At 35.6% G+C, this 18983-nt stretch overlaps 2 protein-coding genes across 3 annotated transcripts; one reads left to right on the forward strand and one right to left on the reverse strand.

Annotated features, from left to right (window-relative positions):
• Positions 1-1036: 1036 nt before the first annotated feature.
• On the reverse strand, positions 1037-4069 carry LOC107762572 (myosin-binding protein 7-like). Its single transcript, XM_075248133.1, has 5 exons — positions 3924-4069; positions 2134-3686; positions 1702-1748; positions 1509-1605; positions 1037-1264 (listed from the first exon to the last, which is right to left on the reverse strand). The coding sequence occupies exons 2-5, from the start codon at positions 3481-3483 to the stop codon at positions 1205-1207; spliced, it is 1554 nt and encodes a 517-aa protein (XP_075104234.1). The 5' UTR covers positions 3484-3686; positions 3924-4069; the 3' UTR covers positions 1037-1204.
• An 8564-nt stretch (positions 4070-12633) lies between these two features.
• On the forward strand, positions 12634-17554 carry LOC107822903 (ABSCISIC ACID-INSENSITIVE 5-like protein 2). Of its 2 annotated transcripts, none has more exons than XM_075248428.1 (4): positions 12634-12914; positions 13110-14174; positions 14253-14396; positions 17425-17545. In XM_075248428.1, exons 2-3 carry the CDS (start codon positions 13356-13358, stop codon positions 14355-14357), a joined length of 924 nt encoding a protein of 307 aa, XP_075104529.1. In that variant the 5' UTR covers positions 12634-12914; positions 13110-13355; the 3' UTR covers positions 14358-14396; positions 17425-17545. The 2 variants fall into 2 exon arrangements, with proteins under 2 accessions (XP_075104529.1, XP_016504977.1); XM_016649491.2 differs by having other exon boundaries at positions 12636-12914; positions 14253-14324; positions 17425-17554.
• The last annotated feature ends 1429 nt before the right edge of the window (positions 17555-18983 follow it).

Consider the following 18983-nt stretch of genomic DNA (forward strand, 5'->3'; position numbering starts at 1 on the left):
CGGTCTCGGTGTGGATACGCATAGAGTCGTTATACTATCGAAGATTTTTGAAACGAAACTCTCTTCACCAAGTACGAAGGGATGGCCCAACCATATTTCTTTTTACCATTAATGAGATGATTTCTAGCCCACAAATTTCTATGATTTATTTAAGATTACAAGTTTCAAAAGCCTTCCTTTATTTCATAAACTCCATGTCCAGTCAAACATTAATGAGATGATTTCTAGCCTACAAATTTCTATGATTTATTTAAGATTACAAGTTTCAAAAGCCTTCCTTTATTTCATAAACTCCATGTCCGGTCAAACATTAATGAGATGATTTCTAGCCCATAAATTTCTATGATTTATTTAAGATTACAAGTTTCAAAAGCCTTCCTTTATTTCATAAACTCCATGTCCAGTCAAACATGTTCATATAAATTGGGACGGAGAGAGTATAATTTATGTAAGAAAAATAAATAATAAGTTAGATTATTAGATATAGTTACGTGACCAACTAATGAATAGAGAAATATAATTAAGTAAAAAAATAAAATAAGATTGACAGGTAACTATTTTAGTTATATTAATTAGAGGAAGAAATCGAGTTATTAAAAATTAATATGACAATAAAGAAATAAATTTATCAATAATAAGAGATAATTATATAAATAATATACTACTATATATAGAGAAATAGTAATTTTGGGGCCCTTAAATTTTTGGGGCCTAAAGCAAGTGCTTCACTTGCTTTAGGGTCAGGCCGCCCCTGCAAGTACGTCCTAGATCCGATCTTTGACATGTAAATAAATTTTAAGCACAAAAAATCTGCCTACAATTGTTATTGTCTTTCGTTCCGTGTTACGAACATCTATATGCAATCATTCACACGCTATGCTTCATAATTCAGTAAGATCGTTCTTAATGTGAGGTTATCAATAGTTGTATGAGTCAAATTGAGTTTGATGAGATCAACAGGGGTAATGAGAAAAGAATAAATTTGTAAAAAGTATATATAACTTAAATCCATAAAAATTAGGGGTAGATGAAAATGTGGAATAAAAAGAATATGGGTGGGTAAATAACACATGAAAAGGAGTTTCTGATTTCTAAGGGGCCCAAACAAAATTACATTCCTTGGTAGGGAACAAATATTGCAAGGCCCAGAAAGCCCCTAAACAATTTGTAAAAGTTCAATATATCCATTAGATATGACTTCATACTACAAGTCCTTCAAGTTCTCTATCCCAAGCCATCGGTCCTTGTACATGGGAGAGGGCACCTGCCACAATTAAAATTTAAAAGTATATATCATGAAAGATGCATTAGAAAACTTATATTTATCTAAAATAGACAATTATAATGACCCCCCTAGTGTCACAACAGGTCCTCTTGATCAGCTAAGATGCAACAATATCCATCATATAGATTTAGATTTTGGACTTGTCAAAATGCAAGAGTAAACAGATAGTAACTCTTCTCTAGAGTAAGAACACATTGCTGTTTTGAGAACTGGTTTTTCTCACCTGTGTACTGGAGATACATCTCCAACGCCCCACACGAGGTCCCTTGTCTAGAAGCATTCTCAACCCTGTATTCTTGGCTGACATTCCAAACATGTACCTATACAAGTTTCATAATAAGTTAGGAGTATTTGAGTACTGCCAATTTGATCAACTTGCTAATACTAGAAAGTAGCTTGGGCGAAAATCAACTCACTTGCATCGGCGTGCTTTTCTTCTCCATAGAACAAGGGATATAATCCACTGAATAGAAATAAATAGACAAATATGTCAGCTGTAGTAAACCATGACAAGGACCAAAAGGAAACCAGATCCCCCCCCGGGGGGGGGGATCAGATGAGGTGGAGCAAGGGTGGCAAGTTTTCATATCATAAGGCAAGAAGTAGCTTTTGCTAATTCTTAACAAAAAAAGATGCTTCAAAATGTCCTGTACAAGTACATTATTTCAGAACTAATATAGTCATCGATTAAGGAAAAAATCAAGTGAAATTGACAAAATTGAGTAACCTTGTTTCTGTTACCTTTGCAATATCTTGGACAAAAACCTTATGCATCATATATTGTGAACTGAAATGACAATTTACTGGGAAACAGGACATATTGATCATCGTTATTCTAGTTATTGTACCTTGAAAGCTGACATGAGTGAAAAGCCCCCAATTACAGATGGCTTCCTAACTCGTGTCTTCGCTGCAGGTGACATCTCTTTGCACAACTGCTGAGCAATCTCCTTGAGCAATACCATCTGTGCATTATCAGTCCGCATAGAAATAATAGCCTGCCTCATTGACTCGCGATCAGCCTCTAGTGCCTGAAGCCTAAGGTACAGTTTAGTGACCTCAGGATCTCCAAAATCTGTATGATTGAATGACTCCCTTGGGGTAACTATATAATCATCAGCTATTCCAGCCGTTGCCTTGGGGTCGACGTTGTATCTAGCCTCCTGGTGTATAGAATCAATAGTGTACACTCTGTCACTCATGTCATCTCCCACTTGTGATGAATTATCCACCTTTGGATACTCCTCTGTTTGTGACTGTTGTTTCCTAGTGAAATCTGAGCTTATTTCTTTAATTTTTGCAAAAGGAGAAGCTAAACTATCAGTTGAGTATTTCCTTAAATGTCTCAGCCTCCTTGGGGAGTGACCAACTATAAACTTTTCAAGGACATTGTTCTTAAATAACTCTCCATCAGTAGTGCTTCTTGGTGTCTTCTCCAACTGATTGATCCTATCCTCCAAATCTCGCAATTGATCATGCGAACATGGGGTCTCTCCAAATGCATATTTCTCGTCCTCGATATCCACCACCTCTGAGTAAACTTGATTCTCATTTGTATAGCATTTCAAGGGAGGGTAATCATATGTAGGGATTTGATCAATTATAGTCTCATCAGCCATAGTACTATTGTTTCGGCTAAAACAGCCGCCCCCATTCTCTCCCTCCACCTCAGATTCGGTGAGGCCATAACTCATCATTCTGTGCTTATACATTTGTACCTCACAAGTCAAGGACTGAATTGTTTGCTCCCTTTTGTACAACAAATCCTCCAATGCCATAATCTCCAGCTGGTCATGTGCCTTTTCCTCTTCAGTCAACCTCTTGAATTGTTTTAATTCCATTTGAGCTTCTGCCTTTTCTCTTTGCACCCTCAATATCATTGACATTGCCTCTTTGGCTGCTGAGGAGGATGCATTTCTTTCTTCCTCCAACTCACTGCTTAAGTCCTTAATTATCTGTTGTTGGCTGCTCACCATTTCCCGAAGGGCTGCACATTCGTTTTCGAATTCAACACGAGCTGTTTGAGGTAAGATGAAAAGCTTTTTCTCATCACCTTCAGCACATGACGACTCATCATACTTCCGCTTCACAGACCGAAACCAAGTCCCTGAAAAGGATCTTTTCATCATACAACAACTGCACTCGCGATCACAACATTTGACCGGTCTGGTTGACAAGGCCGATTTTTCAGAATCCATTATCCTACAAACATCCACCAAATTGGAAACAAATGGAGGGGGAAAAAGGAAAACTGCCAAGGCTTATAGTCTATGTGGTATCATTGGCTCTAATCCTCAAATATTTGCTTGGATTCGCCTCTGTCCCAAATTCCTCCCTCTTACAATGGATCGGATGTGGCCATATATTCATGATTGGATTTGCCCTTTCCTCATTCACAGTCCTGCAATAAATATTGAAAATATATAAAACCACAAAATACACATAAAATTATACATTTGAACCATGGACATAGATTGAAAGCATGTCATTTAACGTTATTTTTTAATAATTGTTATATATCCATGGCATGCATGCATGAACAAACACTAGCTAATACGTACACGTGCATCCACGACTTATATACTAGATTCTCATACGTGCATATAAAGAGAAGGAAAGAAGATGATCATTAGGGTACCTGGAAATGGGGAAATGGAATGTTGCACTTAATTGCAGAAAAAGATGATGTTCTACACCTCTACAATATTTAATCCAGGAAAAAGATCAATACATTCCTAATTGAGAAGGAAAATCAAACGAGGCAGAGGGAGAGAAAGAGGGTGGGAGAGGGGTATTTGGATATATATATATACCTCCTGTACTTTGGAAAATAAAACAATATGGGAAAATGATGACCGTTAATGTTGGTTATTATGGTTGGATGATAATCCTGTGTTTAGGACAAGAAGTACGTTTGTACTACGTGTTGACACAGTCATGCAACTGGTAAGTCAATACAGGGTTCAAAGTAGCTTTTTCGGATGAAAACTAAGCTTCTTTGGTGCCAAAACTAGGACACTGACGTCTAAAATAGAGCGAACCGGCCAATTTCATGTATACCCAAATTCAACCTCTCATTACTGTACATTAAATACAGTAGCACCCGCAATCATCAAATTCTGGATCCGCTTACACTCTAATTAAGAGTTGCGCTCAATTTGCATCTCATAATTCGACCCACTTTCTGCATCTCTTGATCTACCTCTGATCTAATTATTAATTAACAACATATAGAAACATGAAACTAACAGCATTTGGTGAGATATAATATATATATCGAGCTTTGAACATACCTTAGTTTGGAATCCTTGCAGGGTTGCTTCATCTATTTTATTTGAAATAGAGTGATAAGATGTTAACATTGTCCTTCCAAACATGCTAGACATTCATCAGCAAAATTTCTAATTTATTCATTTCAATTTATATGATATTCTTTTATTTTTTTTAATGTATTTGGAAATGTTTGACATTATTCCATTTCTATACAGCTTTATCAACCCACAAAAGTTCAAAATTTTTAAACTACTCATACTTTAATGCCTGATGTGCTAAATTTAGTTTCTTACTTTAACCAATATAAGACATGTAATTCCATGTCACTTAGTCAAACATCATTGTGTGAAATGGAATCGAAAACGTAATATTAGATTTATAAGAATATTCTCTCAAAGTATTTATTTCAGGCATAAGTTACGTTCAATATTTAAGAATACAATCTACTAGACTTCTCAATATTTAAGAGCTTGGTGATGATGTATAAAATCCTCTTGAGCAAAATCATAAACTAGAATCTTGGATGTATAATTGATGATTTGATGTGTCTTCTTTTACGACAAACATTTTTTATTTTTCGAGAAAATTTGAAGACCATCCAACCTAAAGTAACCGCTATTTATAATTGTAGAATAGAGACAAACATGTAGTCAGAAAATCCAATATGCTTAAGTCATCAAAGCAATCTAAACAAGAGTCGGGAACCAAAGTGTTTACTTTATTTGGACTCAAACCACAAAAATAGGTTAAAAAAAAAACTAAGGACCAATTTATATATAACGCATGTCTTCAATGCACTATATCTTAACGGCACGTTTGTCCGTTAAGGTATAGCGCATGGGTCGCTATATGTAAACTTTACTGACCCACCAATAATTGAGGGTATAGCGCATACATAATACGCGCTACATATATAGACTGATTTTTTGCTTATTTAAGGAGTTTCAAAATTCGGTAAAAATCCATTCAGGATCCTTTAGGTCTTCCGAAATATTTGTTTGCTTAACTTATTTTGCATTTTGTCACAATATCCGAAGAGCGAAAAATTAGGGTTGTATTATATTGGGGGGTGAGGTTGTAGTGGAGAATAACTCAGTACGGTATAGTTGTTCTCTACAGTGTCATGTTAAGTTGCCACTTACAACGGAGTATGATAGATTGGCATCGTTGTTATGTAAAAAATGAGTGTGAGGAAACGTTCGATTAATATCAAAGTAACCAGAAGATATCCGTATTCTGTTACTCCGCAAGGGGTTGCCTGTTATGCTTAGTTTAACATCGAAGACGATGAAACTCTGACAGATTTTTTGAGGACTCCGGATGAACACCAGAAACTTCTTGTGATAAAAATATTGAAAATGTACGTCAAGGCTGAAGACGTTCGCAATATTGAGGTTCCGCAAAATAGGGATAACCCTCAATCATCGGGTAGTTTTTTTGAAGCAGTTTTATCCGAACAGGTTCCGTTTAAAAGAGTTTGGCCAGATCTAAACTTATCTCCACGGACGAATGAGGAGTGAGGACATAATTTCTCTCCAAGTTTACATAATTCACAAGTCGAGTGGTAAATTTCAATTTTTCTTTGTATTACGATATTTTTTTTTTATATATTATATTTGTATTAACACTCATATATTCCAAAGGGGGTACCGGCCAGATATGAATTTTATAATTTATGAACCAACAGACAATTGGAATATGCCTAGTTTTGGTTTGTTGGATCATGGTGGTCCATCCGGGAGTCATCAGCAACAGGATAATGTACATCATGGGATATCAACAGATTATGATTTGTAAGTTAAGTGATAAAGTTTATATGTAATGTTTGGATGAATTTGATTAACTCATTATTTTATTGGTTGTGCAGTGAAAACGAGCAACTTGAAGGTCCTGTCCTTACTCAATTGCCCGAAGACGATATATTAAATCGGGATTTGGCAGATGCGCAGAGTCAGGAAGATGATAGTGATTATAACAACAATGCTGATGAGTTTGGAGATGACACACCCTTCCCTAATGAGGGTGATGATGATGAGGATGAGAATGATGAACCTGATTTGACGCACACTCCACCTCCCGTTAGACCCAGAGTGTACGAGTCCCATGTGTTGTTTCATTCAAGGGAGATTCCCTACCTTGATCAGTTGCCCAGTATGCCGGATGTGGATGCCCTCACAAGGATCTTGATGACATTCGGACAGTAATGTGGGATAAATCTAGACTAACGGTGCTATCAAAGAATATGCTTTTTGTTGATAAAGCGCACCTAAGCAGGGTGGTGCGAATGTACAACATAAAAGAGTGTCCTGAGATCGTGGTTCATGAGTCATCTCCGAAAGTATACAAGGTTATTTGTCGTAGATGGTTTCAAGGTTGTACATGGATGTTGCGTGCGAGAAAGTTAAAAATAAATATATGGATTGTGGAAAAATATATTGGCACCCACACTTGTGAAATGGACACATTCAGTTGGAATCATTTTAACTTGAATGTTGACTTGATTTTTCTTGTCTTGATTCCACTCATTGAATCGTCCATAAGGTACAAGATTAAAGAGTGTATAACATCTATCCACCAGGTATATGGATGTACCATTACTAAAAGAAAGACATTTCTCGAGCGTAAACGTGTGTTTGAGATTGTTTATGGTAATTGGGATAAGTCCTTTGCCACTCTACCCAGGTACATGGCTGCATTGCAACACTTTAAATCCGGGACTATTGTTGAATGGAAGCTAGAGCGGAGTCCGGGGATACAAGAATTCATATTCAGATATGTGTTATGGGCATTTAAACCAGCCATTGATGGTTTTGTGCATTGCCGGCCGGTATTATCCATAGACGACACTCATGTCTATTAAAAGTATGATATTAAGTTGTTGATCGCCGTTGTAGTAGATGCTAATGGAAGCATATTTTCCCTCGCATTTGCTATTTGTGCCAATGAAATCCAAGAGACGGATATTGTTTTTGAACCACTTGAAGGAGCACGTTGTCAGACAGCGTTCAAGTATTTATCTAATATCTTATCGACATGGCAGTATTTTAAGTTCTGTACAGAATTTGCGTGCATGGCAGGAACTATATACCTACCACTGTTACTGCGTTAGGAACTTGAAGGCCAACTTCCAGAGGGCTCATCCGAATAAGGACTTACATGATTTAATATGGATACCTGCAACAGATCACCAAAAGTGTAAATTCAGGAGGCAAATGGAATTGATTAGGCAGGAAGACCCAGAAGCCTTTTGTTGGTTGATGCGACATGAGCTTGACAAGTGGACTTTGCATAAGGATGGTGGTATAAGATGGAGAATTTTGACTTCAAATGTGTCAGAATCTTTCAACGGGTTGTTGAAGTCTGCACGTGAATTGTCTGTCACTGCCATAGTGCGGATGTCATTCAAGCAGATGGAGGAGTAAAGGTGCATCGTCATTGATGGAACGGGGTGTTGAATTTATACCACAGCCAATGAGACAATTTGAGAAATATAGGAAGCGAGCACAGTGGCATATATTTTTGCAGTATTGCAGCGAGCGAAATATTTTTGAAGTTTGTACTGGTCTGCATCAAAATCGCAGGAATAATACGCACACCGTCAATGAATCCAGAAGATTATGCTCGTGTGGAAAATGGTCAATCTATCACTTGCCATGCTCGCATACCATGAAATGCTTTCAACATACAGGTTTTGCGGCAACGAGATACGTTGATAAAGAATATAGTATTACTGCATACGTAAACACCTATAGTGGATAATTGCAGCCAGTGAGTACGGAGTATTATTGGCCTCCGGAACTATTTAAAATGGTGTGTAACAAGGATTATGTGTGTCAACGGGAAGTGCAAAAAAAATGTGGATACGGAAACAAATGGATGTTGGTGATACCGTTTATGCGCGTAAATGTGGCATATGTTTCCAAACAGGACACGATCGCTGTAAATGTCCTTCAGCTAATTTGAGAAACGGTGGTAATTCAGCTCCAGGTGGAAGTTCATCCAATGTGCCCAATTATCAAGGATAAACGTAGTGTTTTGTTGCAGTATTTTTATTTTACTAAATGTCTGTAAAGATTCAGTTTGCAAAATTTCTGAAATAAAACTATATTTTCAATAGGGTTAAATCTAATTGATATTTAGCATTAAAGATTCAATACAACAATTTAAAATATTTTCCAAGAAATAAATAACAATTTTCATTCGCCATTATCGTCACTGTCTGGTACTATTTCATTGTCACTGTCTTCATCAACATCTTGTTTCGGACCGAGGGCATCGTAATCTAGGCCCCAGTTGACACATTTCTCGTATTTCATCCCTATCATCAATAAGGCCACTTGTTTGATTTCTATAACAATATGGTACTCCTACGTCCAATGTATGCGGTTGAAATTTAGGTAGTCCCTCCCACTCGACAACTGTTGGGAAAACAGGATGCTGCCTAACGGGCGTCAGCTACAATCGACTAGCCCCACTCAGTGCAGTTGGCTCTGCAGGCTGGAAACCAGTGAGCCGTTGCAACATATGAAGGTAATCCTCTCCCGTATAGTCTCTAAGATCATGCGGGTAAGCTACAAGTATACCATCAACGGGCAGCCCGAAAAGAACCTCCACGTCCTCTAGCGTGATGATAGCCTCGCTGATGGGTAGATGAAACGTGTGCGTCTCCGGTCGCCACCGCTCTATCATAGCCTTGATCAGCGCCCAGTCGAACTGCAATTGGCCGATCTCTATGATCCTGTAAAAATTCGTCCGCTGAAGGCGTCTAACTATACGGGGATACAGTGGGTGGTCCCTAATGAACTCCCACAGATCGTCTATATGTCTGGGGTGGAAGGTCTGGGACAGACACTACCCATCCAAGATGTGTGAAGACCTATGGTTACCCTGTAACAATAGTAGCTCTCGAGATGCAGGTCAGGGATGCACATGGGGAAGCTCCATGATGATGTCTGTAAATTGAACAGTATTAATTAAAGTATTTTTCTGTTTAATTGTTTAACATCTTCAAATATATTGTAATATATTTTATATTAATATTTAATCTATAATTTTCCTATATTATTACTTAGGTTGATACATTTTCGATATTAATATTTTATATGTTAGTTTCTTATATTTTTTGACTAAAATTCGGCAGGGTTTTGTTTGAACTATCATCTTTTTCAACTATTTTTGGGTATAATAGAATTAAATAATTAATTTTCATAACTATACATGATATAATTAATAAGTATTCATAGAAAAATACTTAGTTTGACATATTTTCTGTATTGTTGTTTTATATGTCATTTTCTTTTATTTTTTGACTAAAATTCGAGATGGTTTTTGTTTGAACTATCATCTTTTTTGCAATACTTTTGGGGTTAACAGAGAATTAAATATTTAATTTCAATAACAAAAAATATATTTTAGTAATTATTCATATAACAAATACTTAGGTTGATAAATTTTCTATATTAATATTTCATATATTAGTTTCGTACATTTTTTTTACTAAAATTCTATAAGGTTTTGTTTGAACTATCATCTTTTTAAAGTTTTTTTTGAATTATAACAGAATTAAATATTAAAATTTCATAATTAATCAAGAAATTATTCATATAAAAAATACTACAAACTTAATAGTAAATAATATTGAATTAAATTCATTCGTAATGATTTTTTTGTTAACTGTCATATTTTGCCCAAAATTTTCAACAACGTCTCTTTTATAACGTCAACTGATTATTTTGTAATTCATATCTAATATTTGATAATTATCTACTAATACATTAAATCCATAATTGAGTACTTTAACCGAGTTTGTTAAGGAGAGCACGTAGTTTTTATTCTACACTACGAAATCTTAAAGCGCACTAAAGTAACACTACTCTAAATGGCCATAAATAAAGTCAATTAGCATAAGCTAAAATTTATTATCAGTTTTACTACGCTAAATGACACTACATAACAATTAAGGGCACAACATAACACTAAAGGGCACTAAACAATAATAAAGTCACATATTAATATACATACAACAATAAAATCACATATAACAATAATTATTCATAAAATAACAATATATATTATTACTAATTTTTTAGCACATAAATAAACTAATCTGGATAAAAAATAAAAAATAATTATATCACAAACGATCACAAAAAAACATACAACACAGTAAAAACAACTACTAAGCATTTATATACATGAGTTTTACCAAAAAGTAAGTCGGAATACCTCGATTTAAAATTTTTTGAAATGTGAAAAATTGATGATTTGGGAGCCGAAACGAGCAATAAACGAGGTTCACTACATGACAACGCCTTGGATCCGGTGTTAGCTTGCTAAAATACGGAGAGGACACGATTTTTGGGGGACGGGAGGGCTCCAATAGAGTTTTTTTGTTAAAAAATGGGGGGGGGGGGGAGAGACCGGCATCCAAATGGGGGACCGTTTTGGTTCTGTTTTCTGGTCGGGGAAGAAGACTGACCCGATATTTTATATAGGTATAGCGCATATATAGGATGCCTATACCTACCTGTCTTTTCAACTTCTGGTATAGCACATCATGCATATGCGCTCTATGTATATTTTGCCCGCCAATTTAAAATTCAAATATAACGCATACAACCCATGTGTTATACCTTAACGGACAAACGTGTCATTAAGGTATAGCGCAATGAAGATATGCGTTATATATAAATTGGTCTTTAGTTGCTTTTTTCACTTATTTTTGTGATTTGTGTCCAAAAAGGTAATATTTTGGTTCCGGCTCATCTAAACAAGAGTTAGTCGAACAACATTATTTGAACACTTAAAATGAATTGATTGGCTTGCAAATTGAGTAACCGCGCATTGTAAGTTGACATATGACATTATAGTACTGTGTTTGACTAGGTGTGCCGTACGTCTAATTGTGTACACGGGATCATCTTATTCGTCTGGGATAATAATAAAAATTAAATTAAAGAAAAACTAAGGCATGCGTTACTTGGGTAACTAATGTAAGATGTTCTTTTTTTTCTATTTATGATTTGACCAAATAAATATCCGTAAAAGGCACATTCTTTTCAGATTATATTATATATATGAATTTAATATTACATTGCCCAAAAAAAGATGAATAAAGTAACCTAGGCCTAGGTTTATAGGTTTTAGAAAAGGAATAAATTATTAACTTTCTTTTCCTTGTGCATAGTCCTGGTTGGTTTCTCCAATAAAATGATAAATAAGTCAATATGATCTTTTTTTTTTATCTCTTTCGTTCAACAAATCATACCTATTTTTCACATTTATGTTGCTTCTTCGATTTTAAATCTCTTTGGTTGAATTATTTCATGATTTCTCTGATACATAAAAAGAAATATCAATATTATATCTGTAATTTGCACTGTTTATTTGAATTTCTCTTATGCACCAATTTAAAGCAAATATTTTGTGGAATATCTAGAACACCTACCAAGACAAAGAATAATTTCTAGGCATGATTGAGTTTTTCAAAAAGTTGTAGGTTCATGAAATTGTGTGGTTATTTATTTATTACTCAATTTGAGTACTCCATATTTTTCGAAATGAGGGTAATGTACTTTAAAATATGGCGAGTTGTCCTTAGAGAAAAATTCAAAGAAAGGGTCTAACCAAAGGTATTAAGCATCTCCTGTCAAATCAATGTAGCAATTTTCTTTAAATAGGTCTAGCTTCCAATTATTGCTGTTAGTATTTAGTAAGACTGTTCAGATGGGACAAATTTTTTAAATCTTCTAAATAAGGGAATCGTGCTCTAATCTTTTCTTTTCTTTTTTGAGATAACTATACTGAATTTTATTTTTATAGTATTTTGTATTTATATGTGCATTAATCAATCAACAATTTCAACTTTTAAACTAATAAAACTGTGATTATATGAATGTAATTATTTCGGATTATTTAGTTTAATTCTCTTTTTTGTAATTAATCTTAGTTTTAAGCATTTATGAAAGGACAAGGATGTCATTAACTTTTTAACAACTAGATTCAGAACCTAGTAATCACTGATTGGTTTACAAGTTTATTTTTTCCTTCTGTCTAACCAAAAAGAGGACAAAAAAGGTTGCATGCTCAGCTCAGCTCTCAGGTATAACAGAACCTCTAAAACTGTTCATAAATAAAGCCAGAAAAAAAAAGAGTCAATAATAAACTTTGATTTCTTTAATTCTTTGATTTCCTCTCTGGTAATGGTCTTGGATATAAATTGATATTGGGTCTACCTCTAATTTATAGTACTCACTCACTGTATCTGTTCTCTCCTGAGGTTTCTGGGTTTTTGTTCACTTGTTGGTGCATGCAAGCTAATGGATTCTCAGTGATTCTTCCCCTTCTCAGTTTTCTGGTATGATGTTCTTTCACTACCTTTTTCTTGCACTTGATCTGTTTTCTTCTTCTTCTTCTTCTTCTCTGTTTTCCCCTTCTGTTATATGTGGCCCTTTTCCAAATCTCTCCCTCTGAATCTCTGTTGCATGGCTATTACATGATGGGGACGATAAATGGTTTTGAGTCATTTTTTCCTTTTATCTCTTCTTCATAGGGTTCTTCTGTGGAAAAAAACGTCCTTCGTTGTGAATCATTGGGCTTTGTACATTTCAAGATTAGAGCTTTAGTTCTTTGTGTGATTAATATAGGGGTTTGAAATTGATTTCTGGATTGGTTGATTGCTAGTTGTGAATCATTTGTTTTTGGTGTGGTGAATAGAGGGTTTTGGAACTGGTTTCTGGATTGGTTCATTGATCAGGTGAGAGTGGGCAGATAGATAGATAGATAGATATACTGGTGAATGTTAACTCATGGGATGGGATCTCAGGGGGGAGTTGGTGGTGGAAAAGAAGCAAAGCCGAATGGTTTGGCTAGGCAAGGATCACTCTACAGCCTCACTCTTGATGAAGTTCAGAATCAATTGGGGAATTTAGGGAAACCACTAAACAGCATGAATCTTGATGAGCTTCTTAAAACTGTATGGACCATTGAGGCTAGTCAAGACTTGGGGGGAAATGATTACGGGGCAGTGCAGCACGGGTCTATTTCTCTGCATCGACAGTCATCGAGCATTACAATGTCCGGGGATCTCAGCAAGAAGACTGTTGATGAGGTATGGCAGGATATTCAGCAGGGGCAGAAAAGGGATAGTAGTTTTGATAAGAGAAGTCAGGAGAGGCAACTTACTTTTGGCGAGATAACTCTGGAGGATTTCTTGGTCAAGGCTGGAATCATTGCAGAGTCGACCCAAGGCACGAGAATTTCGGGTTTACTTATAGGGGTTGATTCAATGTCATTGACACAGCAAGCTCAGTGGCCACATTATCAAATCCCCGCTATGCATCAGGCACCGGCACAACAGCAGCAGAATATTCTACCAGTGTTTATGCCGGGCCATCCGGTTCAACAGCCTTTACCTGTTGTTGCTAATCCAATTGTGGATCCTGAAACTCAGGTGACAATGTCTCCAGCACATCTAATGGGAACATTATCAGACACACAAACGTCTGGAAGAAAGCGGGTTGCTCCAGAGGATGTGATCGAAAAGAGTGTGGAAAGGAGGCAGAAGAGGATGATAAAAAATAGGGAATCTGCAGCTCGGTCGCGAGCGAGGAAGCAGGTGCGTTGATTTATTTTGCATTTTTTTGGGATATAATTCATCTTTGTTCCCGTGAAATTTTACTCTTCTGATTAACAGGCTTACACCCATGAACTAGAGAACAAGGTTTCATGGCTTGAAGAGGAGAATGAAAGACTTAAAAGACAGAAGGTAGGATTTGCAAATCAAATAATTCATGCATGAACTCGGTATTCATTTGCATTTCTTCTAGTGATCTTCGAGGTATGTCTTAATCACATCCTTCACGTCATTAGCATGATTTTGCAGTGGCTATGTGCAGTAAATGAGACACAGTCTAAACACATGAGATAACATATGAGGAAATTTTGTCGGTGCAATATCATTTTGTTCACACAGTTACAGATTCTCTTTATTTCGATTTTATTTGTGATAATCAATCTTTTTGTGTGGAAGAATCTTTCGCTGAATATAGTCTATTGTTCGTTGAATGTTGTGAAGTTCTTACTTCTCTAAGTTCATTGACTATACCTTTAATTCGACCTGATATTTTCCTTCACAATGAAACAAAATGTTTAGAATTATTTATGGATCAGAAGGAACAGCTGGTAATCCATGCCTTCTCCTTTTTTCCCCTTCAGATGGTTAATCAATAGACATAGCTTTTCTATTAACAAGTGATTTGTCGTCTTGCGATAAAAGTATGTCAAAGTTAAGTATTGTTAGGTGAAATAGATCTTTGTCAAACTTATAATAAATGTAACTGTTCTTATTAAAATTCATAATCCAGAATCATTTATTGAATTGCCCCATTAGCTATTTAAAATCCGCATAGCCTATATTAACATGTGATTGTCGTCTAGTGATAAAAGTACGTCAAAGTTAAGTATTTATAGGTGTGGAAAAGGATCTTCGTCAAACTTATAGTAAATGTAATTGCTCTTATTAAATTTCATAGTATAGTGTCATTTTATTGAATTGCCCATTAGCTATTTGAAATGAGAGAAGGGCCACTGGAAACAGGAGTAGTCTTTAGAAGGTCCTCAACTTTCATCACTATCCTTATCTTTTCTGTAATAAAAATGGGTTTTTTTAATTTGATTTATTTTGTTGGTCTCTGTGAGGCTGGGTTTTTTTAATTTGATTTATTTTGTTGGTCTCTGTGAGGCTTTATGCTACTTCTTTGTTTAATAACAATACATTTAATGTGTCGGGAGAATCAGAAAGTAAACATACTACTTTCTATGTGAAAGTATTGACTAGTTTGCAGCTACACTTAAGGATATGGTTCTAGATTGCAGTTGTTGTTACTTTCCTAACAATCCAACTGCATAAATTCTTGCTTCATTTCCCTTTTTTATAGTTTCTTTTATTTATTGCATACTCTAGAAGTTGATTTCGTATATGTTTCAATGAAAAAACATGACTTATGAGAAATCAAGGAGACAGGTTGTGGAAGGGAGGCTAGCAGGAACTTAATTCATTTTAGCGCTTGCCCGTCGAGGGCATCAACGTTCGGTTGGCCTCATAAGTAGAAGAATATGTTAAATTTTTCCATTTCTAGTTCAATGTCGAACCATTGATTTAGAGAAAAATCGACTGAGCCGTAGTTTGAATTAAGGACTGAAGAAATTCAGACGCACTTAGCTTCTTCTCTTGTCTAGTCCTTCAGGGAAGACGTTCTAGGCTTTACCTCATCTTATAGTAAATGTAATTGCTCTTATCAAAATTTCATAATCTAGTGTCATTTTATTGAACTGCCCATTAGCTATTTGAAATGAGAGAAGGCCATTGAAAACATTAGACTTTAGAAGGTACTCAACTTTCTTCACTATCCTTTTCTTTTCTGTAATAAAAATGGGTTTCTCATTCCCTTTTTCTGTTTTTAATTTATTTTATTTGTTGGTCTCCATGAGAATTTAAGGTACTTCTCTGTTTAACGATACATTTAATGTGTCAGGATAATCAGAAAGTAAAAACACCCATAGATGCACATAAGATTGATATTTCTATGTGAAAGTATTGAGTAGGAAAGCTCTATTGGCTGCTATAAGATCTTGTAATTCTGCTTTATATATCCAGCTACACTGTAAGGATATGGTTCTAGCTTGTAGTTATTGTTACTTTCCTAGAAATCCAACTGCATAAATGCTTGCTTCAGTGCCTTTTTTTATAGTTTCTTTTATTTATCGCATACTCTAGAAGTTGATTCCGTATATGTTTCAATGAAAAAACGTGACTTATGAGAAATCAAGGGGACAGGTTGTGGGAGGGAGGGCTAGCAGGAACCTAATTCATTTTAGCACTTGCCCGTTGAGGGCATTGGCTTTCGGTTGGCCACATAAGTAGAAGGATATGGTAAATATTTCCATTGGTCAATGTCGAACCATTGATTTAGAGAAGAATCGATGAGGTTGGCGACTCCTGAGCCGTGGTTGGAAGGACTGAAGAACTTCAGACGCACTTAACTTCTTCTCTTGTCTAGTCCTTTAGGGAAGACGTTCTAGGCTTTACCTCATCTTCGACCTGAAGTGAACTTTTAATTTCATCTAGACAAAAATGATACATGAAACTGAGAGATTTAATCTTTACTTAGCTATCCATCTCTTGCAGCTTGCTGCACTTCAAATTTATCTTGAAAACACTTTCTTCTTTAAAAAATTTATGAGGAACATCCGAACAAATAACTCTTGTGAAGTTCATTTTATGGCTGCATTGCTTCATTTTATATTGTTGTGTTACGGATTCTCAAAAGAGAAAATAAACAACCACATAAAAAAGAGAAAAGACTTACCTTCAGTCTCTCAATGTATTCATGCTTTTGGTTTGACTATAGGAATTCCTAAGCAAATTGAACCAATCCCATACAGTGACGTGATTTTCAAATTCTTAGTAACTGGTGGAAAGTTTGGCAGGTGGCTTCCAGATGCATATAATGTCAAAAAGAAATGCTTTAGATATTTGCAATGGAATGCTTGGTCATTAAAAAACTCATTACTTAGTTACAATCAACTTGTCAGAAGTGTAGGTAAGACTAACGCTTGTCCAATCCCACTATTTTCTGTGTTAATTAGGATTGCGTTTACCCCCCTTCAAATGCTTTTGGAGAAATCATAAGTGCTGACATTGCAAACTGTAATTGTCATTATTTCAAATAGCAAAGTAGTTCTTGTTTTGTAGTTGACTTGTTGTCTCTTGACTATTTTCAGAAGAAACTTGCCTCCCTTGGGTTCCCACATGGTCAGCTATTATTTTCACATTTTACCTGATCAAGTATGGTTTTTATCTGCAGGAGATCGAGAAGATTTTACCAAGCGTGCCACCTCCAGAGCCTAAGTATCAGCTTCGCAGAACAAGTTCGGCCCCTATCTGAGATATAACTTCATGTAGATGATTGGTGTTTTTAACGTCGTTGACACTTTGAGGATGTTTAGCCTCTACATTCACTGCCTTTGTTCTTGTTCAATGGGAACCTCTTCTAGTGATTCCTAGTTGATGCGATTCCCTTGGCTGTGTGTACTCCCCTTGATATGTAATGTCTCCCTTTGTGCAAATTTTAATAGTTTGGATATAGAGAACATGGTTTTCTTAGTTTTTTCTCAGTTTCAAAGTAGAATTATGTGTTTTTACAGTTAGCCAGAATTTGAGGACATAGTTTAGGGTCATCATTTAGTAGATACAAAGCCCACAAAACAGCTTAGACTCTGTCTCTGTTGAATGATCAAGTGACTCACTTTCCTTTTGTGCTTTAGACTCCTTTTGCTTCGAATGCTCTGGTATAGCATATCTGACATCTATAAGAAGAGCATTTTGGCACATAGATAGGACATGTCGCAGAATTCTTCTTTAGAGAAATAGTCTTTTTAAACTTGAGATCTTGAAGTTTCTGTTCTGTTCTGTACTTTTTAATGGGCGAAAAAACAAAATCGGACCTCTCTTAGGATTTTTGAATATTTTGTAAGTTGAAAGATGCTGACTGCCTTTGCTTTTTCCGTTTCTTTTTGGTTCATAAAAAATGGTGGTTGAGTTAGTTTGCACGCACCTCGACTATTCCATTGAGTGTCTTTTACCTCTTACTTGCACAAGTAATTATGTCCATCAAAACTTCGGCAAAAAAGAAATTATCTAGTGTTCTTGTCTCTGCATGAGATGGCGGTGGAGCTTTTCTTTTCCTTTTTTTTTGTTTTTTGTAAATGGAGTTTCCCTACTAGTACATCTTGCTTGACTCCATAAATGGCCAGCATATTGAATTGGTTTGCAGGATATATGGTCTTCAAATATTACAATCCACTATCATTGACTTGCAGTTGCTTCCTTTGCTTTGAATTGCTGGAAATTGGCCTTCTTCCCTTTTGAGGAATGATGTTCAAAGTATAAATTTATTTCCATTCATTTGAAAGAAACTTAACATCAAACATTAATCTCATCAAGAAAATAGTTTTCTTAAAAGGTACATACTAATTTCACCCTTTTTGAATAATTTTTCTTCTCTTTAATCCCTTCTGCAAGATCATCCTTCTGCAATTACTTATTTCCGTTATATTAAACAAGTTTGGTAGCGCTTCATTTTCATCAACCCTAAAAAGCATATAACGAACGAATTTAATTTGAGTAAAAATTATTCAAACATTAGGAACTACTGAGTAGATAACTAAGGGTTTGACCAGAAAAAGGGAGAACGACTTTCAATGAGTAGGCAACTGCAAAAATTGCAACTACTATAACGAGCAAAATCTTGGAAGATGAACATTTGCTAAATTCCAAAAGTTAAAAAAGTGCTTCCATATGTATGGCAGTTTGACCGGCAAGCTGCATACTGTAGAGATATATTGGAGCTTACCCTATTTAAAA

The sequence above is a fragment of the Nicotiana tabacum genome, chromosome 24 (assembly GCF_000715075.1).
Source record: "Nicotiana tabacum cultivar K326 chromosome 24, ASM71507v2, whole genome shotgun sequence".
Classification (NCBI taxonomy): Eukaryota; Viridiplantae; Streptophyta; class Magnoliopsida; order Solanales; family Solanaceae; genus Nicotiana; species Nicotiana tabacum.

Excerpts from the sequence above, each read along its gene's own strand:
- LOC107762572 (XM_075248133.1), bottom strand. The coding sequence starts at position 3,483 with ATGGATTCTGAAAAATCGGCCTTGTCAACCAGACCGGTCAAATGTTGT. Across the intron at positions 1,749-2,133 it reads CACTCATGTCAGCTTTCAAG|TGGATTATATCCCTTGTTCT; the intron begins GTACAATAACTA and ends ATTTCTATTCAG. Across the intron at positions 1,606-1,701 it reads AGAAAAGCACGCCGATGCAA|GTACATGTTTGGAATGTCAG; the intron begins GTGAGTTGATTT and ends AAACTTGTATAG.
- LOC107822903 (XM_016649491.2), top strand. The coding sequence starts at position 13,356 with ATGTTAACTCATGGGATGGGATCTCAGGGGGGAGTTGGTGGTGGAAAA. Across the intron at positions 14,175-14,252 it reads GGTCGCGAGCGAGGAAGCAG|GCTTACACCCATGAACTAGA; the intron begins GTGCGTTGATTT and ends TCTGATTAACAG. Across the intron at positions 14,325-17,424 it reads AAAGACTTAAAAGACAGAAG|GAGATCGAGAAGATTTTACC; the intron begins GTAGGATTTGCA and ends TTTTATCTGCAG.